At 37.3% G+C, this 22,441-nt stretch overlaps 2 protein-coding genes across 2 annotated transcripts in view; one reads left to right on the top strand and one right to left on the bottom strand.

Moving 5' to 3' along the window:
* The first annotated feature begins 610 nt into the window (after positions 1 to 610).
* LOC133328936 (coiled-coil domain-containing protein CG32809-like) overlaps positions 611 to 22,441 on the top strand; it is a 53,390-nt gene continuing 31,559 nt past the window's right edge. The window contains exons 1-7 of the mRNA XM_061537443.1: positions 611 to 794; positions 1,116 to 1,175; positions 1,307 to 1,422; positions 4,115 to 4,144; positions 4,214 to 4,385; positions 4,504 to 4,850; positions 4,922 to 4,984. Of these exons, the coding sequence (XP_061393427.1) occupies positions 626 to 794; positions 1,116 to 1,175; positions 1,307 to 1,422; positions 4,115 to 4,144; positions 4,214 to 4,385; positions 4,504 to 4,850; positions 4,922 to 4,984 (957 nt within the window). The 5' untranslated portion in view covers positions 611 to 625. The remainder of the gene's footprint in view (positions 795 to 1,115; positions 1,176 to 1,306; positions 1,423 to 4,114; positions 4,145 to 4,213; positions 4,386 to 4,503; positions 4,851 to 4,921; positions 4,985 to 22,441) is intronic.
* LOC133328938 (uncharacterized) lies at positions 5,220 to 20,289 on the bottom strand. Its single transcript, XM_061537445.1, has 6 exons — positions 19,885 to 20,289; positions 19,638 to 19,785; positions 8,887 to 8,980; positions 8,491 to 8,611; positions 5,998 to 6,219; positions 5,220 to 5,930 (listed from the first exon to the last, which is right to left on the bottom strand). The coding sequence occupies exons 1-6, from the start codon at positions 20,287 to 20,289 to the stop codon at positions 5,220 to 5,222; spliced, it is 1,701 nt and encodes a 566-aa protein (XP_061393429.1).

Below are 22,441 nucleotides of genomic sequence, written 5' to 3'. Positions count from 1 at the left end.
CATCCTCTTGACCCGGCTGGCAGGTTGGTTGGCTGACTAGCTCGTTGGCTGCTTGATTGCTTCTGGTGCCTGGCCACCCTCCCTAGCCGAAAGCCATAAAATTCTGCCTCGTCCTTCTTCTTGTTGTTGTAGAACTTTACTTAAGAAGAATTTATCAAAAATTCATGAGACTTTTTTTTCGTCGTTGTGTGTTGTATTCCAACATTGTCCTTTTAACACATTTTATCCGGCCACAGTCTAGGTGGCATATCCTGACTGGGTTATCCTGTGCATTTTTTACAAGTTATATTGAAGGAGTGTGAGAAGGGAATGGGAGGGGGTCTTAGTGTTTGTCATTGCACATCAAATATTTATTTTACCAAGATAACATAAAACAAAATCCTTTTTTGTTATCCTTTATTCAACCCCCTCCCTCTCTTTCTCTTTCTCTGGGGTCCCCATAAAACCTGTTTCAGCAAGGATACCCTTTATGTGGGTTTCATTTTTGTTCCTTTTTTGTCTTACAAGAAAAAAATTCAAAAATTCCTGGATTTCTGTCTTCATTACATCCTCTCTCTTTACTGGTTTCTCTCCCTCTCCTCTTTGCCCTGCAACCATAGGCTCTGGCCTGTTCTAGCCGCTCGAAATGTTAATACGCTGGAAAAGCAAAGATAAAAGTTCAGCGAACTCTTCAAATGCCAACAGTGGCAGTGGTGGTGGTGGAGGAGGAGGTAGCAGCAGTGGTGGCGGCGGAGGCGGCAGCAGTGCCTCCAGTGGCAGTAGTTCGAAAAAGAAACGTAAAGGACGTGAGGGCGGTAAGTACACATGGCAGGACCACCACATTAGGCAAACACGAAAGCGCAATTGAATTTTTCATTAAGCGTTTCCCGTGTTTTTGTTGTTGTTGTTGGTGCCATTCTTCTTCTACTACAACTTCTCGGGGTTTTATTCCTAATGCCTTTGTTTGTTTAACAAAAAACAAAAAACTCCGTGTCCTGTCATAATGGTGGCTGCATTACATATTGGTGGTGACGATAATAATGCTGCTGCTGCTTCTGTTCGTGCTGGTGTTTAATGGCATTTTGTCACCATTTCCTTGTTCCTCAAATCCACAACGACCCCCGGCCCACCTACAGCCTCAGATGAAAACTGGCAAAATGATATGAAATCCGGTCATATGCAAAATAGCGAACAAGGTAAATATTACCAACCAACCTCCACGACACGAAGTAAATTTTTTCTTCTATAAGGGGACTTTTAAGTAATTTTTCTTCCTCATCCTCTCGATTGTTTTTCTTCCCTCGCCCATTTTCGTGTGTGTGTACAGACAGAAGACGCAATATGCGTCGCGAAGATCCACGTCGCCATACCTTGGGTGGCGATATGCTATCCTATGTCAATCAACAAAATCAACAGCAGACTCTTAAATCCATGGACTTGGAGGTAAGTGGTACTTCTAAAAATTTTTATTTTTTTTTTATTATTTTTGGTGGGAGTTTCTCTCAAAAAAAATTTCATCTTTCTCAGTGTGAAGTGTAGCATTTCAGTGATAAATAAAACACAAAGGAAGTAAACAAAATAAATTAGAAATTCAATAGCCTCGAATAATCTGACCAATATTTGCAGTGGGTAGAATTTTTTGTTTTATTAAACTTCAGAGTGGAGGAAAGCTGAGGACGAAAGTGAAATCAATGCCCCAAAATAAAAAAAAATGTATTTATTAATGTTTAGTATTACGTCTACCCCCTAAAAGTAGGCAATCATATATTCCTTTAAAAAAATAAAATAATAAAAAATCATTGATCAGAAATGGCGGAACGTAAATTAGGCACAAATGTTCTAAATTAAATTTTTCTGTCCTTACGAACCTAATATACCCTTCACCCTCATAAAAATGTGTATGATGGAAGGAAAAATATTTTTTTTTTCAAATTCCAAACTCAACAAAATCTCTACCAAAAAAAATCCAAAATCCAAAAAAATTACAATATAATAACTGCTAACTTGACGGCAATCTAGAATATGTGCCTAAATTCATAATTATTTTAATTAATTACAAATAGCATGAGCTCCCAAATATACCCTACTTCATATTGTGGAAATTATAATAATAATGAAATATAAAAAAAGCATGCTTTCAGGAGTGAGTAAATAATAAACTAATAAAAAAATAGCATACTTTCAGGAGTGGGTACAATTTAATAAAATTTAAATTGTAGAGCAGTGAGCTCCATAATATACCCTACTTCACCTCATGGAGATTATAATAAATTCATATAAAATAGCATACTTTTAGGAGAAAACAATGTGAAATGGGTAAACTAGTTTATATATAGAATGGAGAGTTTATGGCCCTAAAACTGATATTATTTTAGATATATTTTTGGAATTTATTAGAAGCAGCCTTTAGGGTCCTGATCAGAAGGATACAAATTTTTCTTCGTACTGAAATCCTCACGAGTTCGTATAAAATTTGGTATAGGTTTTATGAATCTCTTAAACAACCTATACGAAATGTTATACGGACTGAATTGAGGATTTCCGTACAAACGTGAGGATTTCAGCACAAAGTAAACTGTATATCCTTGTAATCAGAACCCTCAGTACTGTTAAACATAGTAAATACAAAAATTATTTCTAAAATAATGTCTTTATTTGGGCTTTAAACTGTTCATACTAAATAAAACCTAGTTTTACATTTGAAATAGTTTTCTCCTAAAAGTATGCTATATTATATGAGTACATTATAGTCTCGATGCTGTGAAGTAGGTTATATTGTGGTGTTATGTATGTAGTAGGGTATATTATGGAGCTCATTCAATATGTAATTATTTCAATTAATTATCAGTTCAGACACCATATATTTTTGATCGCCGTAGAGTTTAAAGCCGATTGAGCAGCGATGTCAAACTGTAAGTTGTAATGACGCCAGGATAGAGATTTAGATTTTAGAGATTTAGAATTTAATTTTTCCTTCCAATCCACCAATCTCCAACCTCCACCATAGGGCGAAGTACATTTGAGATTTAAATTCCGCCATTATGGGCTCTTCTAAATGAAAATCGTCATTGAAGAAATTTTTTTGTCGCCCTGCATAATCGAAAGGGCTGTAATCTTTACACATAATATCTATAAAGCTTTTCCCCACAATTTTGTATATACCTCTTATAGGTAATATAAATAGATATACATCCCCCCACAATAGATATACCTCTTAAAGGTAATATAAAATTCCCATACTCTCCTCATTAATTTCATGTTTCGCCTTCGCTTACTTATATTTATATTTATAAAACTTCGGCATACTTCAAACAGCTCCCTAAAGATATGCAACAGTTTTATAAATTATTTTGCGGAATATCCCTTTACCCCGTAAAATATGCAATGATAGGTTAAATAAAATAATGTGTGAACGCCTTAACCCTTTCAGTGTCAAAAAAAAATTTTTGTCGGAATAAAAATCTAAAATCTAAAAAATAAATCATAAAAAGGCATAGAGTTTAGGCATACTCTGGTCTCCTTCATTTCGATCATATTTGATATTTCATGAGAAAAATATAGAGTAGGATAATAGTTAGATAGACTTCACCTATGAAGTTATCCGATATGGCTGTAGGTCATTCATTACCTTCGACCTTGCAAATTGTCAGAATTTAAAAAAAATCTACAATTATATATTTTTGCCTAAAATATTCCCCCAAAAATATATTTTTGAAAATGAAAAATCTCAACTTTCGGAATAGAGAGCTACGCAACAAAATACCAATCCTCGAATGAGGTTCAACCTCCAAGCAACTTCAGGGCAGGATGACGTTTATGATCTCTATGAACCTTACCAGCACTTAAAGCCATACGATAGATTTGTATTGGAAACCTTCTAAATATTTGCCATTTACTTAGGGATCGGCAGAAAAGGGTTTCCCTTTAAAAAGAATTATGTGACCCCTCAAGCTGAAAAAAATATTTTTTGAGGATACCGGTTGTAGTAGAGGGACAGGTCTGGGAAGGATTGTAGTACCCATAAAATGACAATTTTAGGTTGAAGATTTCCGTAGCTAATTTTTAAACAATTCTTGTTCACATCCCAACAATCCTCTATATCACTATAAAATATTAATCCCCTTCTCTCTTTCAGATGAACACACGCATGCAGAAAAGTAAAAAGGTAGGTTCACATGCCATCTTCAAAATCTCAAATTTACTAAATTAATGATTTTGTTGTTTTGCTTTGCAGGCCCAACCCTTTCGCGGCTACACACCCATCAATCAAGGACCCCTGTTCGATGATGATCCCGGTATTATGTCTGAGGTGGAAACGGCCAGTACTGGGTTTAGACGTGGCGGTAAGCAACGTTCTTCGTTACCCGTTGTGCGTACACCTTCGAAAACCTTAGAAAGACCTCTAGGTATGGTGTCACACATAGCCTACCTAAATGCAGTTTCCGACAGTCAAACTGACAACGTCTACTTATCTCTCTCCTTACTCTCTTTTCGTTTTTGGATCCATTTGGCCGGCATTTTTAGGTTTGGTATTTTTACAATATCGTTCGGAAACAAAAATGGCAGTGCTGCCTAATGAAATCACCTCAATTGATACGGTGAGGGCGCTATTTGTTCGATCCTTTCCCCGCCAATTGACAATGGCCTATTTGGAGGGGCCAAATGTGAAGATATATATCCATGATGCCAGCAAGGATATGTTCTATGAACTGGAGGATGTCCGCTCGCATTTGCGGGAAATACGAGATCGTTCAGTTTTACGCTTGTTCGAATCGACTGAGGTGGCAGCACCGCCACAAATGTTGCCAGGTGGTCCAGGGATACCACAGCCACTGCCACAACCAAATCCACCACATTGGGATCAGGATCAGGTAAGTATTAAAACACTTTTACTTCGGAATATTATATCTAATATTTTTCCTTTCTTTTTTGCCGTCCTTAGAGTTACTTCAGCGAACCGGAATTCGATTCGGAATATAAAAACCAACACATACACAAATCCAAGGTAAGTCACCATTATTTTTTTTATAAAAAATTTCTTTATTTAAAAAAAAAAAAATAATAATTATTAAATAATATAAAAGTGTATATAAAAATAATTGCATTTCTTGTGGTGGACCCCGAGTCATTTGTTCCGCTTCTTTTTTCTTTTAATAATTTTGACCTTCGTTAACCTGACTAGTGGCTAAAAAAAAACTCCCTCCTCCGCATGAGATTAACTAATTCTTAAAATCTAATTCCTAAAAATTGCCACATCGTCCCACACTGTAACCCTGCAGGGCATTATTCAAATGTTCTCGGGCATTTTTCCATGCGAAAACAATGGCACCCTGGAATGGTTCCATATCACAGGCACCACACAAAGCCATAACGGCCTTCACCTCTTCCTCGGCTGGTTCACGATCATGTTCGGAAATTTCATCTTCCACATTCATAATTCCACTTAAATCCTCCTTAAACTGTTGGCCACCAAATTCCGCAAGACCGTCATATTTCAAAGCACCAGGGCCGCGTATCAAGGGATCATCTACAATACTACCATCATCCAAAAATACTAGGCCACGTTTTTGTAGATTTTTATCCTTGCCGGCGGATTTTTGGCCGGTCATATCCCTTTTGAAGAGAATGTGGGTTTCTGTTTCATCCACAAATTTCACCTTGCCTGGATTATTGGGATCAATAATGGCCTGACGATTTACTGTTTGTGCGGCGTGTGGTCCATATTTCTGATTCAGGCCAATCAGCTGCTGAGCCACCAATCGCGATCCGGCATTTATTTGTCCATTTATGAAATTCGTGTGAATTGTCAAGGCCTGTTCGGCAGCCGTTGTAGGATTCGGTAGAATATCATTACCAGCCACTGCCGCCTGGGGTTGAGCCAGATTTATACGCACCCTTGTCGGTATCTGACCATTGGCCAATAAGGTATGCATGGGCTGAGGGCGATTGATCTGAAAGAATTCAAAAATATAAAAAAATCTATATCTTCTATAAAGATTTCTAGTTCCAAAATCTTACCACTGGTGGTGCCTTTGTCGTCGGATGTATTTCCTTGCCCTCATGATCGAAATGATGGGCATGATGATGTTTATGATCCCTATGGGCCTTACCAGCACTCAAAGCCACACGATAGATTTGTATCAGCGTTACCTCGAAATGTAAGCCTTCGGAGATTTTACCTGTCACTGAGGGACCACCAGAATATAGTTTGCCTTTGGGTGGAATTTTGTGACCAACAAGCTGAAAAAAATAATTAAAAAATAGTAAAATTAAATTAGAATTTCATAACCCTCGGGAAAGATGTCCTACAATGCGTTACAAGACCTCCTGGTAGCATTAATTTAAAATTATAATTTCTAAGACACCCTGTCTGAACAAATTCATCCTATATTTATATCTGAAGTTACCCTGTCTTATAACATAACACTAAAGCTTCGATATCCTCAAAATATTCCTTTATATAGTAGACCTCCTATATTCAGAATTTGTATAAATATTTCTGGAAAAAAAAATATTTTCTGAGACATCCTGTTCTACTAATGTACCCAGGAAGCTTTATTATTCTATTTAAACTTTAGAGACGCCCTGTGATTAAAAAATATTCATTGAAACTCCAATCTTCTCAACCAGTTTCATTATGAAGAAGATACCCTGATTCTAGAATTATCATAAATATTTCTTTGGAAAATATCGATTGCTAGGGACCCCTGTAATGTGCTCCCATTGTGGAATAAGAAATACACAGGGTATTCATTTTCCTACATACACACAGGGTATTCATTTTCCTATGTTTTGTTATTTCAGAAATACCCTGTTCCAACAAATGTTCCCATAAATGCCCTACTATACAAACTCCGATGACAAAATTAGGGAATGGCATCTGCCTAATTAAAAGTCTTCATTTTGATAAAATATCACTTTAAACGATCTCCATCTGAATGAAGATCTCTACGATTGTCGTCTATTGTTTACTGAGGTCTTCTGTGGAACAGATTACGACTTTAAGGACCAAACACTACCTTCGAAGTATAATGTACCTTCGGAAACTTTCACAGAAGAGTTGTGTGTAATCTACAATCTCCACGAAGTTCTCATATCTTGTTGAAAACATCTACGAAGTTCCCTAAAAATATAACAGGGCTCTTGGAATTAGAAAATATACTCTTTCCCTAGAATAACTTTGAGAAGTCGTTCTCAATTATGTCTACGATTTCTTCGGAGGCCAACTATCGACCGCCTACCTCTACGAAAGCCTTTTGATCCTTTCAATAATATCAAAACATCTATCGCAGCCTTGTACGCTATCAATAACTATGTGAAAGCCTTCATTCCTATTCTATTCTATCCTGAAATCTATCTCTTGAATACGAAAAAGATCTAAAATAGATTTTCATTTTAAGGAAGTCCTCAAAATATCCCTATTAATCCATAGAAATTCTCTACAAGGGATTTATAGCCCAAAGAAAAATGTTATGAGAGTTTAGAAGTCAAAAAAATTTTCTGCGTAGTTTATTTAATAATAATAGATCATGTAGCAAGAATTCTCACTGTATAGCTCTATGAAGTTCCTATAGAAAGCCATGTGAATACTCTCATTCTAGAAAATATGTCTAAGGGACTTTCAGGCCGAGGGGATTCGTTAAATGAATACGATTCCTAAAAAAATTCTTTATGGGATCCCTTATTATAGAATTTTCATACCGTATGCTTGGGACACATTAAGGAAATCCTCCTGGGGTTGCCCTATTCTCCGGGAAGACCTGTACAGCAGTCTGCCATGGTTTAGAACAACTTTGAAAATGTCTTCTATGCCTGAAAAATTCCCTATGAAGTGCGAATATCCTATTTCAGACGTCTATTCATTATATCCTTACATGCCGTTTTTTATTTTTTAAATTATTATCTATGGAAGATATTTATTGCTTAAATTGTCGACTCCCCCATATGCACCCTATTTCAAAACAAACATGCTCACCAAGGCGTATCTACACCATGTGGATCGAGCAACATTTACATTATTGAATAAGTTTAGCCACAAACCACAGTAAAACGATATGTAGATGTCATTTAAGAGCTTTTTGGTTTTTACTATGTAATATTTTCTATAGTCTTCTATAAATAGGTAGCTCGAACCTTAGCATGGAAGAATATTATTTTTGGAAATAAAAATTGTAATTTGTTCCCCCTTATATATATTCCCTATTTATGAACTGGTTATTTTTCTTTTTCCGTAATAGTACTTAGGTTTTTTATCATAGCTATAAATCTCTTTAGCTTCACATGTGTTATCGTACTTGAACTACATTTAATCTCTGACGAGTTTTTGTCATAAATCCCCCTTCCATTCCGGTGAAAGGTTATTTAATTTTTTTTTTTTTGCTCATAAACCATTTAATTCCTGACATATCAGATCTATGATTGTAATTGATTACCCGACGCAAATGATTAATCAAATTAAATTAAAATGAAATTGAATAAATGAATGAAAAAACACAGACAAATAAAACTTACGGAATTGTGAAAACCTCGCCCAATACGTTCGGCTTTTAGCCAGACCTGCCATTCACCAGTTTTGCCATTCCATGATGTGCAAGTGTGATGCCACTGACGGACCCGCAATGGATAGTTGAGTCTAAATAATAAAAAACAGATAAAAATGTTAACAATAATAAAAAAATTAAGAATAAAAAATAACAACAACTACAAAAACATTAAAAATAACAACATAATGAATTGAACATTGAACACAATTTATTCCAACATCTTTAGAAATTATCGAATGATTGATTGAATTACTTTTTGTTTTCGTGTGTGAAATGATTGAAGGATTTATGGGAATATTTTTTTTGTGAAAATAAATTACAAACTAATGAAATTATTTAATAACAAAATTGTTTTTGTACATACCTGTATACCTGCTGATCTTTTATGGCCATCGATATAAAGCTGGAATTTTTGGCATTGGCTACCCAGAATTGAAAATCACGATGGCCGTCTTCGGCTAAATTAGAAAACAACAAAGCAAAAAATTAAAAAAAAATTAAATTATGGAAGATGAGTATGTGAGATCTATAGAAGATCTCATATATCAAAAAATAAACTGAAACCTTGAACCAATAAAAAGAGTAGCATATTTTAGGGAGACACTTTAAGGGGACTTTCTAAGTAATCTTTAGGTGATTTTTTTTAATAAATTATGAAAAAATTGAATTTAATTTTATTTTTATTCAGATTTTTATCGAAAATAATTTATTACTATTCTTGTGGATGTCCCTAATACACCCTATTTCAAATAAAACACGCTCTAAAAGCCGTATCTACATTATGCTGATGATTGTTAATTAACAACTATCGGGATAAGTGATAAGCGTAGACCCAAACCACAGCAAAACGACATGTTGTTGTAGCAGTTAGTACTGCTGTGTATTTTAAATTTTCTTTAATCTGATTCTGCCTCTAACTCCAAATTCAGAAAGGCTGCGACCTGTACTGGTTGAGTCCAGAGAGAAGATGGGGTTAGGTGAGTGGGTTTGGCTGGGCAGTTGAACAGATGTAGCGTGTCATGTGGTCCGTTACCACATGCCGGGCAGACATTGTCGACCCCTCCATCAATTCGAGCCCAATACGAATTGAGGCGGCTACACCATCCAGATCTCAGTTGTGCCAAGACCACTCTAGTTTGTCGAGGTAGCTGCTGCTCTAGATCTAGAGGCTCCCTTTTGTACCTTTGGACCTCTCTCTCCAGATCATGGAGATCCTTCCTGACATGCCTGGGTGGTGGGTGCCTATCCATTAGGTAGCGGTTCGGATGGCTGCTCCTATAACACCCAAGCAGGTATTACATCGACAACATCTTGTTGTGTTGACGCACAGGAAGGATCTTCGTCTCCTCATGCAAGTGGTCTATTGGAGTCATGAGGAGACACCCTTTTGCAGTCCTCAAGGCGGTATTCTGGCAGGATTGAAGATTTTTCCACTGCGTTGCACTGACGTTAGCGGACCACACTGGCGCCGCATAGTTTACCACAGACCGGCCTATTGCTATATGAGTCATTAACAAGGTTTCCTTGTCAGCTCTCCAATTGCCGCCGGCTAGCGAATTGAAAACATTGTTTCTGCTCCTGACTTTATCGCAAATAGCTGTGGCATGCGCGGACGACTTGAATAGGCTATCGAATGTGACCCCTAAAGCCTTGGGGTAATTAGTGGTCGGAATTGTGGACCCCTCGACCTGCACATACAAAGATAGCCTCATCTCCGTTGTCCATGTGGTAAACAGTGTGGCCGTTGACTTAGTGGCGGATATTTTCATATTCCTCGACCGGAAAAAATCAGCGACATCCACGCCTCTCGCAAATGTCATCAATTTTAGGTCCTGACGCCATAATCGTGCAATCATCCGCATATGTTACGATCTTTATGCCGTCCGGTGGGCGTGGAATATCAGAGAGGTAGAGGTTAAACAGTTCAGGAGATATCACCCCTCCTTGGGGAACTCCCTGTTTAACTCTACGGGCCTTCGATTTCCTGTCTCTGAATTCCACGTACGACTGGCGTCCACACATATAGTTTACGATCCAACGTTTCAAACTTGGCCGGAGGATTGTTCTCTCGATGTCCTCGAACAGCTTGGCGTGACTGACGGTATCAAATGCCTTTGATAGGTCTAGCGACACCATGACTGTCCTGTTACACGACCTGTTCTGGTGCAAAACGACATGTAGGTGTCGTTACTTGACTAAGCTATTCCTGAGTAAAACAGATTGAAGGATGATCAATTCTATAACTAGTGTCTCTTGTAAATATTACATCTCCCATTATAAGTCATATATAAATCTATAGAATACCTCATGTATCAAAAAAATAAACTTAAATCCTGTAATAATAGGGAATATTGTAAATAACTTTTAGGCCAACGTTTAAGAATAAATCGTGGAAGAATTAAATTTAATAATTTTATTTTTATTTCGATTTTTTATCGAAAATATTTTATTGCTATTCTTGTGGATGTCCCTAATACACTCTATTTCAAAAGTCGTATCTACATCATGTTGGTCATTGTTAATTGCCAACTATCGGGCAAAATGTTAATTGTAGACCCAAACCACAAAGCAAAATGACATGTTGGTGTCGTTATTTGGCTATGATATTATAACTATAACTGGTGTTTCTTGTAAATATTAAATCTCCCAATATAAGCCATCTATAGATCTGTAGAATAAAATAAAATCCTGATCTATTAAAAAGAGTGGCATAGTTTTAGAAGGGAAAATCGGGAAATGATTGAATTTAATAATTTTAGTTCCATTTAGATTTGTATCGAAAATACACCCTATTTCAAATAAAATATAATCCAAAAGCCGTATCTACATTATGTTGACCATTGTTAATTGCCAACTATCGGACAAAATGATAAGCGTAGACCCAAACCACAAAGCAAAACGACATATAGGTGTCATTACTATTACGAATATATCATAGCTTAGAACAAGGTGGACTATATGACGACTACACAATTACCATTTGACGAAAGTATATCTGTACACAAAATAAATCAAAAAAAACAGATTGGCTGAACAAAAAATAAATAAAATCCGGCTTCATCCTACTTATGGTTTATATATAGGAACATATGCGGAATTCTAACCTATAGATTTCAGAAAATGTATACAGCTCCTTTTCGGAAAATTTCACAGAAGAGTTTTTGTGTTATCAAAAACCTTCAAGAAGGTCTTATATCTCCTTCAAGACATCTAAGAAGTTCCCTAAAATATAACAAGGCTCTTGGACCTAGAAAATATACTCTAACTTTACAAGGGCTTGCTATTAGACACAAATTCCTGAAAAGACATTCTCAATTATATCTACGATTTCTTCGGAGGCCAACTATCGTCCACCTACCTCTACGAAAGGCTTTTGATCCTTTCAATAATACCGAACACATCTATTGACGCCTTGTACGCTATCAAAAACTTTGTGAAATCCTTCATTCCTATATTTTATCCTGAAATATATCTCTAGAATACGGAAAAGATCTAAAATAGGTTTTCATTTTAAGGAAGTCCTCAAAATATTCCTATTAATCCAAAGAATTTCACTGAAAGGGATTTATAGCCCAAAGAAGAAAGTCATGAAGGTTTAGAAGTCTATAAAAATGATTCTCACCATATATCTCTATGAGGGTCCATACTACTTATGGCTTATATATAGATATATATGCTGATTTCTAACCTATAGATTTCAGAAAATCTATATAGCTCCTTTTATTTGTTGAGAACCCTTAGAATGATGTCATTTAATTAAAGACCTATAAACGACCTTTTTTAATTATTTAATTTAGGAATCTTTTAACCTCTCGAAAAACTGACTCTCAATTAAATTAATTCTCTTTAACTTTCAAAAACAAAAAGGGTTATGCGATAACAATACAGCATGAATTACATAAACAATAACAAAAAATTTCGAATCTGGGCCAACTTTAACAGTAAATAAGGCAATTAATCACAAAACAATTGCCGTAATGATACCCATTGTCTTTCATGACGGACCGACCGACCGAACAACCCACTAATCAACCGGCATCACATATTAGCTAAAACATTATGCTACGGATTACATTCGAAATTAAGTGTAATTTCAAAATAATCATGTGCGGATGATTATAAGTCGTAAAAAAGACGTTACATTTGCATTAGCTAAAGAAATCTCATTGCTGCGGAATTTTTGTTGCTCATAATTATATGAGATTATGTGTGTGGATCTTACAAACATACATACATAATTATTATATAACCAATTCAAATCAAATTTGATTTATTCCACCAAAGTTGAAAGTAATTGATTTCGATACTCAACATAAAAATCAAATTTAATTTCCGAATTTACTGAGGATTATTTGCAAAATAACAAAAAATTGAAGTTATTTTGCAATTCGGATTTTCAGATTGCAAGACCCTGTAGCATACTATAGATGTTTACGGATTTGAAATATGTCCGAAGGTTTTTTGGCATTTTAATCAAAGCTATGAGACCTCTTAAATGCCTTCTATAATTCTCCATAACAAGGCCAATATTTTCTACTGTGGCCATTATACTAATTCATAAGTTTAAGAATTTAAGTTCATTCCTCCAGTTTTCAGTCAAATTCTAGTCGTTAAGGTATAATTTGTTTCCCCACAACGCCATCTATTGGTACATTATGTAATTAATTACCAGAATTTTATAATCTTTTACGGCAAGATGTTACAAGCTAACATTTCAGAGATGTAGCTCGATGTGATACCTAATTTAATCATAAATTCTGTCACATCAATCACAGATGCCCATCAAATATGTAGGAGTTGAAACGACATCTATAGGGGAATATTTTAGTACAACTAATAGCAAAGACAATCACCCCTACTAACGTCGGTAGATGTCTCTTCTACATGAGTCACAAAAATGCTGAATTTTTATTAAGAAACATATATATGCGGCATTGTTAATAATATGTTTTAGGTTTCCTCAGTAAAAATGCTTTTTGACCGCAGTAATTCTGATTCAGAAACAGGCTTCAACAAAGAAGGCTGTGATGGACATGTATCGCGAGTTGGCTTCATATCTGAGACCAAAGGCTGCAGACAAAAGTGGTGAGGCTATGTTTCCATATTCCGAGTTCGATGAATCTGTCACCCATTTGATTTTTCCAGCGTCAAGGAATGTGACAAACAATTTAGGTTATAGTTTGTTGAGGGCGGCTTAGTATGTGGTTCAAGCACAGAAGTTCATAAGATATCGATGATTAGAAACGACTCCTATGGCTTCATACTAAGCCAAAAGGCTGCAGATGTGGTAAGGCTTTTACGAGCTGGACGAATCGGCCACCGATTTGGATCCGGCATCAAGAAAAGCCACATTGAGGAAGGATTAGTATCAGTTTCAAAAGATGTAAAAGACGTTCCGGTAAGACGTTCGGATAATATCGACCACAGAAGTCCATAAGATATTGATGTGTAGAAACGACACCTGTCGGATGTAATCGTTGTACTACCATTAGCAAAGACATCCACTCCCAGTGTGCATGACAGTTTAAGGTCTGTAGATGTCTCTTTTGCATGCAGACTGGTATTTGTTAATAGAGGGCTCAAAATTTTTTTATAGAAACGTTTTCTATTTTTGTACAGAAAATCCTAGGCTCTCAGTAGGGTATACATTTTTTTGCTTCAGAAAATCTACTCCCTTCAGAACCTTCCAAAATTTCTATAGAAAATCTTTTCCATAGAAAATTTATGGCCCCAAAAGGGTTCAAAAAAAATTTACCAAATCTATGGCCGTTAGAAGTGTCCCAAACTTTTCCATATAAAATTCATGGCTCCTAGAAGTGTCCAAAAATTGTCTATAGAAAATCCATGGCTACTAGAAGGGTCCGAAAATTGTATATAGAAAATATATGGCCCTCAGAAGGTTTCAAAATTTTTCAATAAAAATCCATGGCCCCTAAAAGGGTTCAAAAATTGTCTATAGATAATCTATGGCTCATAGAAGGTCCAAAAAAATTTATAGAAAATCTATGGCCTCTTGAAGGGTCCAAAAATGTTCTATAGAAAATCGATGGTCCCTAGAAGAGGTCCAAATATGTTCTATAGAAAATCCATGCCCCCTAGAAGGTTGCAATCATTTTCTACAGAAAATCCAGGCTTCAAAAATGTTCAATAGAACTTTCAATAGAAAAATTTTCTTTAAAAAATTGGACCCTAACCTTTCTAGGGGCCTTCTATAAAAAAATTCAAAACGTTTTTGGTTCCCACTGTCCATTCCCAATTTACCTTTACAAAACTCCACATAAAAATCCACATAAAATGTTTACTGTGTGAACATCATTTCGTTTTTTTTATTTTCGTGGAAAAGAGGTTCTCTGGTTGGTTATTGCAACCCATTTCAGTAACCTAGTAATTGAGTTTTGCAAACTTGGCAACTATTCGTGCGGTGCGAATTTACTTTTTTTGTTTGTTTTTGTTGTTGTTGTTGGTTTTGGGCATTTGAATTCACGCTTGCACTGTTAAGCAAATTTGTGTCAATTGTTGCAGCAATTCTCCTGGTCTGGTCGGCAACGGTGATGGGAAATTGGCCAGCAGTGATGTGAATTCAAATGGAAATTCCGAAGCAATGAAGAAAAAAATCAGAAAACGAAACATAGAGGCCTACTAAGCCAATACCGGCCTAACTAGACATGAGACCGACAACAACAACAAATTCATTTTCATTATAAACAACACCATCTCAATGGACAAAATCAACGACATGAAACGGGGCAGCAGCAGCAACATCCACTTGCTGTTGTTGCTGCTGTTGTTGTTTTTTCACGTTTCCAGCAATTATGTAATGCATGGATGGATGGAGAGAGAGAGACAGTCAGTGTCTTTGCTTTGCAACTTGAAATTGACCATTACATTTCTTGTGCGGTTTATTTATTTTTATTTCTCCACATTTGGCCATTACCCCACTGATTCATCTGCTTTACAAAAGCCAGTGGCAGCTCTTAACAGGGTTGCCATGAGAAGATACCAAAAATGGGTTCACTCTAGGGGCCTTTGACACATATAACATTTTTGGAGCCCAAAAATATATTCCCTAGAGATTTTCTATAAATATTTTTGGACACTTCCGGGATCCACGGATTTTCTTCGGAAAAAAATTGGGTCCTTTCTAGGACCCATGGATTTTCTATAGAAAAATTTTGGAAGTTTGTAAGGCCCTTGTATTATCTACAAAACATTATTGGACTCCTTTAAAGATCATTTATTTTCATAGAGGCCAAGGACTTATATAGAAAGAAATTAAGACCCGCCTAGGGGCTTTAGTTTTTCTATAAAAAAATTGTTTGACCTCTCTAGAGGCAATAAATTTTCTATAGAACATTTTAGGACGCTTCTAGTGGCCATGGATTTTCTATAGAAAATTTTTGGCCATTCATGGTCATGGATTTGCTATAGAAAATTCTTGCAAACTTCTAGGGGCCATGGATTTGTTATAGAAGAATTTTGAAACCTTCTGTGGGACATGGATTTTCTTTGGAAATTTTATGCAACCTTCTATGGGCCTTGGATGTACTATTGCACATTTTTGGAACCTTCTAGGGGCTATGGATTTTCCATAGAACATCTTTGCAATCTTCTGGTGGCCATGGATTTTCTATAGAATTTAGTTGTGTCTCCCCTAGGGGCCATGCATATTCTATATTCGATTTTTGGACCCCTCTAGGAGCTATGGATTTTCCATCAAAAATATTTGAACCCCTCCAGGAGCCATGAATTTTTTTTTTGGACAGTTTTTGCACCTATCTATGGGCCATAGATATTATATAAAAACATTTTGGACTCTCATAGAGGCCTTGGATTTTCTATAAAAAAAACTTTGGAACCTTCTAGAGGCGGATTGACCACTCCGACCCTCTCTATAAAATTGAAGAAAAATGTCTTTGAGTTTTCGCATGACTTGTCAAAGTCTCAAACAAAAAAACCTGGCCAACTGCTTCACCACTAAGAGAAACGATGCACACACTTTGGCGCTTTAGACCGAACCCAAAGCATAGCTATGACGATGACGACGTCGATGATGATCGTGGCACATTCAGCAGGAAGTTGGCTTCCTTTCACTTTTTTCTCTAAGCATTTAATAATGTTTTTGGGGATACTCAAAAAAAAAACAGAAAAAAAACTTCATAACCCAAAATTAGTCTTGCGCAACCGACAGCAGATCTACCATTTTTTCAAATGGTAGACGAAGAAGATGCAACCAGCAGTCGTTCAGCTACCACAGCACCAAAAAAAAGGCAGACATACAGACCTAGCCAACATCCAAGTCTTTCTCTCGAAGTAGGTAAACAATTGACCAACAACAAAAAGTAAACGATGCCAATAGTCATTTTAAAACTAAGCATCGCTTTCAGCTGAAGAAGATCTTCAACTACAGGGTAATAGACGGGGGGGAAATAATGTGATGCCTTTTTGTCGAATCTATGTTACAAGGAAAATGTTTTTGAATTTCGTTAGGATGCTTTGGAAAATGTAAAGCAGTAAGGAAATAATATTGTCTGAATACAAAATTGGCCATTCACAGTTGTCGACCATTTGAATGGAGCGGAAGAATCCGTACGGGTTTCCGTTTTCCATCTCTCTCAATGAATAAATTCGACTGCCAATTGTGTGTCAAAAATATGTAATGGGCTTTTTTGATGTCCATTTCAATGGTAACCGAAGCTGACCGGATATGGTTAGTGGCCATTATTTGGTAGAGCAGTAGGTGATATGAAATATTTTTAGAGGAAATATTTTTCCGGTCAACAAAACAATGGGGGAAAGGGCAATGGGAAATTGATGGCTTCAAATGTAGGTCCTAACAATTCCCTAGAAAAATGTGTAGCATCTTCAGGGTTCATAAATATTAGGATCCTAAAAAGGGGACCAAAAATGGTTGTCTATAGGAAATATTTGGCACAAAGGACCTCCTTTTTGAAACAAAATTCTACCATTTTTGCCATTCTACGGCTATTGATAGGGTCAATATTTTCTATAGACATTCTATAATACCTAGAAGGTTCTAAAAATTTTCCATAGAAAATCCATGGCCGTGAAATCATACAAAGCTCCATATTGCTAAAAGGGAACGGTTTGTAGGTCCCGAAAGACCTTAAGAGCTCTAGATGATGTCCTTCTGGAGGTCCCTAAAGACAACGAGAACTCTTGAGGAGACATTTGTAGGTTATGAAAAATCATAAAGAGGTACGTATAGCTAAGAGGTACGTATAGCTAAGAGGTACGTATAAGGTTATGAAAAATCATAAAGAGGTACGTATAGCTAAGAATGAACCTTTAGGAGGCCTCCAAAGACAAGGAGAACTCTCGATGAGGTCCTTCGTGGATGGGAGGACTCATATAGAGGTCTGTATAGGTAAAAAGTAACCAGTCTGAGGTCCGTATAGACAAGGATAACTATTGAGGAGGTATTCACAGGTTAGGAGGAATCATATAGAGTTCCGTATATAGGAACCTTTCGGTGGTCTCTAAAGACAAGTAGAACCTTTGATAAAGTTCTGCTGAGTTAGAAGGAGTCATATAGAGGTCCATATAGATAAGAAGCAATCTTTCAGAGCTCTCTAAAAACAAAAAATCTTAGATAAAGTCCTTCTGGGTTAGAAGAACCCTGTAGGAGGTACTATAGGTTAGGAGGATTCACATAGAGGTCCGTATATGTAAGAAGGAACCTTTCGTAGGTTCTGGGTTAGTTTCGCTAAAAGTAACAATTTTGTGGTCCCTATAGGCGATGGAAACTCTTAAGGAGGTATATATAGGTTAGGAAGACTCATAAAGAGTTCTGTTTAGCTAAGAATGAACCTTTTGGAGGACCCTAAGGACAAACGAAACACTTGACGAGGTCCTTCTGGGCTAAGAGAACTCATATGGAGGCATGTATAGGTAAAAAGAACCTTTCGGAGGTCCCTAAAATTGATAAAATCCTTCTGGGTTAGAAGAACTCATATAGAGGTCCGTATAGGTAAGAGGGAAGCTTTCTGAAGTTATTCTGGGTTAGGAGAACTCATAAAAATGAAAAATGTCCGTTTAGCTAAGAAGGAAGCTTTCGGATGTTGCTATAGGCAAAGATAACTCTTGAGGTGGAATTTATAGGTTAGAAGAACTCATAAAGTGATCCGTACAGCTAAGAAGGAAACATTCAGAGGTCCCTAAATACAAAGGGAGCACATGAAGAGATCCTACTAGGTTACCCTTCGGAGGCCCCTATAGTCGAGCAGAATCTTTGATAAAGCCCTTCTGGGCTAAGATGACTCATATAGAGGTCGGTATAGCTATGAAGAAACCTTTCGGAGGTCCCTAAAGACAGGCGGAACACTTGACAAGGTCCTTCTGGGTTAAGAGAACTCGTATAGAGGTCCGTATCCTGCTGGTCCATATCCTGCTAGTATTTATAGATATGTAGGAGCCTTGATGAGGTCCCTAGAGGCAAGGAATATTTCTTTATAGACCCATCTAACTAAAATGGCACTTTCTGAAGGTCATTAAAACTAAATAGGAGCTGCATAGAGGCTCCTGCAGGTTACTAGAATCTATTTGGAGGTCGCTATGGATAGGGTAAAGTTTTATGAAGTCTAATAAGTTGATTTTAAGGTAGGAATACACCCTACAGAGGTCCCTTAAGATAAGGATGATTGCGATTCAGGGCTTTATAGCTATGATAGGGGTTTATGGAAGTATGTATAAGGGAATTGGAGATGCATAGAGGTTCATACAGGTTACCAGAGGCTCATTAGAGGTTCATATAGGTAGGAAAAATGCTCATAGAGGCCAGCAGAATCACTTTTTAGGGGTTTTTAATTTTTTATTCGATTTGCGACATTGTCGTTCTTTGCCCGTTGCTTTACTTTTTTGTTTTAATTCAGACCACAAACATTGTATTGAAATGCGGTTAAGAATTTCCCAGCATTCTTTTCAAGAAATCAGAAACAACAACAAGAACAAAAAAGACTTCAAACAACAATTAATGACAACAAAATCCGCTTATAACAACATACCAACTGTACTAATCACCCAGTAATGAATAGCAAATCCGTTAAAAGCTTTTCAAAACAAAACAAAAAACAGCAACAACAACAAAACGACACTTACCCGAATATGTTAAAATGACATGATCGCCACTGTGATTGGTAAAACGCATCCAGAAACAAATGGTAAATTGCGACAGCTCCGGTACCTCGTTGTCATATTCCACAATGCCGTCGTGATTGAAGGCATATTTTTTCACCGAGCATTGGTCCTAGGGTTAAGAATGGGGGAAGAGGGGGAGAAACAAAGGGGAAAAGTTGGGAATTAGGAAAATTTTTGGATTTTAGAAGGTCCTTTTTGGGAGCTTTACCTCACTATATGCCACGGCTCCCTTGTAACCAAATCTGGCATCACCAAAGTTAATGGCAGCTGGCACTGTGGTGGCATAGGTCTTGACGGTGGATTTGAGTGGAAGAACCTCTGCCACTGGTTCAGCCACAGTTACGGCGGGTATTTCTTTAATTATTAGCTCCTTGGGGGCACCAATTGGTGTACCCACTACAGCTGCCTCGGCCGTGGAATAACCTGACGTTTTACTGCCGTATTCAGGATGCGACTGCTGTAAACTAAACGAACTTGTAAATGTGGCCGAGGTTGCCTTGGAACCACTTATGGTAGAGGTGGCCGGTGGCAGATGTCCCACTATGGGCTTCCAGGCATGGCCTAAAACGCATTGGCCCCAGCCAATTACCGCGAATAAATAAATTAAACGCATTTTTATGTTGACAAATTAAAAGAAGCTCGTTTCGTTTTGGTTCCTTGTCGCTGGCGAACACGCGCGCACAGAAGAAATTAACCCAATTAATGGGGATTTGGTTTAAAACCACACACAACTTGAATTAACCACAAATGTAACGAAAGAAAAAAATAGTGCAGGGTAATTAAATCCGAATCCGAATGTTTTAAACGAAAATTATATTTTTTACGACTTTTAACTTGACGTCCGTTTACCGCAATGGTCCGCTGCAGACTAACAGAAAATCTAATCGACACTCAGGGAGTTGTGCAGTTGTGCGCCTGCGCCGAAGCTAAGCCAAGCTTCCTACATGCTGCCTACCCAAACAGAGCTCTGAAAAAGCTCTTTTGTTTTGGCAAACAAAAATTGCAGCTAAACCCCACAATTAAGTCAAGCTAAACCCGCAAGCTTTGTCACTATTAAAGACCATTTGAAATTAAAACGTGTGTGTCGGTGTGTTTGTGTGTGGGTATCTGGCTTTAAAAATTCACTTTGAAGAAATTTTGTAACGAACAGAAAAAATCAAAATCAAAACAAAAGGTGTTACCACGATCTCTGCTGTGGGTAACAGCTGCCAACTGATGAATGGCACGGGCATTGGACTTGCTCCAAATGGCTTGATTACAACGTTGGACAGCCGGACGGACGGACGGACCATTCATTCATTCATTCACTCATTTCTTTTGTCACCATTCCCTCACTATCACAACAGACACCCTTCTTGTCAAGTGTCGGGCACTAAAAGTTGCTAACAAACATTTGTTACATTCCGATGGCCGGTTATTGCTTCGAAGTGGTTTCTTGGAATTCTGTTTCTGTTTTTTTGTCTTCATTTCCCATCGACAAATTACATTGGCAATTTGTCAATATTTCAGTTCAGTGGCCGTTGGTTTGACCACGTCTTTGGCTTCTGACCAGTTCTAACCAACTTTCAATTTCATTTGTAGCAGTTTTTTTGCGCTGGTTCAGATTAACTCATTTTAAGCCGGTTTAATGGGAATGCATATTTTTGTAACGCATAACCGACAAAACAGCAAACGTCATGGTTACAATCTCTCGAATAATCTCCGGTCAGGCAACATTGTAAAGGAATTCAAGAAAAAAAGTTCAACATTTTGTTTATATTGCACAACAAATTTAATTTTTCTCAAAGAAAAATATTTTTGGACCACTTCTAGGAGCCATATAAGAAACTGTATTTTACTACTACTTCATTATATCGACCTCTATAGCATTCCTCCTTACCTACACAGACCTGTACAGGCCTCCCACTTTGCGGAATGGACCTTTAACAGTCTCATTTTACCTCTAGTGAGGTCTCCCTTAACAACACAGATGCTATATATTGGCCCCAGTGGTGCTCTACTACCTCCTACTACCCTGAATGGACCTCTATAGGAGTTCTCGTTACCTGTAGGGACCTCCGAAGGCTAATTCTGTAACTAAAAGGACCTCAATATTAGTTCCCCCTACCTACACAGACCTCTACAGGCCTCCCAATTTGCGGAATGGGCCTTTAACAGTCTCATTTTACCTATACAGACCTCTAGTGAGGTCACCCTTAACAACACAGATCCTCTATATTGGCCTCTGTGGTGCTCTACTACCTCCTACTACCCTGAACGGACCTCTATAGAAGTTCTCATTACCTATAGGGACCTCCGAAGGCTTATTCTGTAACTAAAAGGACCTCTATATTACTTCCCCCTACCTACACAGACCTCTACAGGCCTCCCACTTTGCGGAATGGACCTTTAACAGTCTCATTTTACCTATACAGACCTCTAGTGAGGTCCCCCTTAACAACACAGATCCTCTATATTAGCCCCAGTGGTGCTCTACTACCTCCTACTATCCTAAATGGACTTCTATAGGAGTTCTCATTACCTATAGGGACCTCCGAAGGCTTATTCCGTAACTAAAAGGACCTCTATATTACTTCCCCCTACCTATAAGTACCTTATCAAGCCCCATTTTTAATTATAGGTATTCTTGAAGAGCTTCTCTATAACTACTAATTCATTTTACAGACTCCCACACGGCGCTCCCTAAAGCTTCTACTTTACGAAATAGACTTCTATCATTTTCCTTTTACACATAAGAACCTCTACTGAACCACTATTTAATTGTA

Source organism: Musca vetustissima, unplaced genomic scaffold, assembly GCF_032173495.1.
Source record: "Musca vetustissima isolate MV318-11 ecotype Yass unplaced genomic scaffold, APGP_CSIRO_Mvet_v1 utg1456, whole genome shotgun sequence".
Lineage (NCBI taxonomy): Eukaryota > Metazoa > Arthropoda > Insecta > Diptera > Muscidae > Musca > Musca vetustissima.
Note: the sequence above shows the minus strand (reverse complement) of the source record. Positions and strands in the feature narration are given on the sequence as shown.

Coding starts and splice junctions, on each gene's coding strand:
- LOC133328938 (XM_061537445.1), bottom strand. CDS start 20,289: ATGCGTTTAATTTATTTATTCGCGGTAATTGGCTGGGGCCAATGCGTT. Junction 8,612..8,886: donor AAAGATCAGCAGGTATACAG/GTATGTACAAAA, acceptor TTTATTATTTAG/ACTCAACTATCCATTGCGGG. Junction 6,220..8,490: donor GGCGAGGTTTTCACAATTCC/GTAAGTTTTATT, acceptor TATTTTTTTCAG/CTTGTTGGTCACAAAATTCC.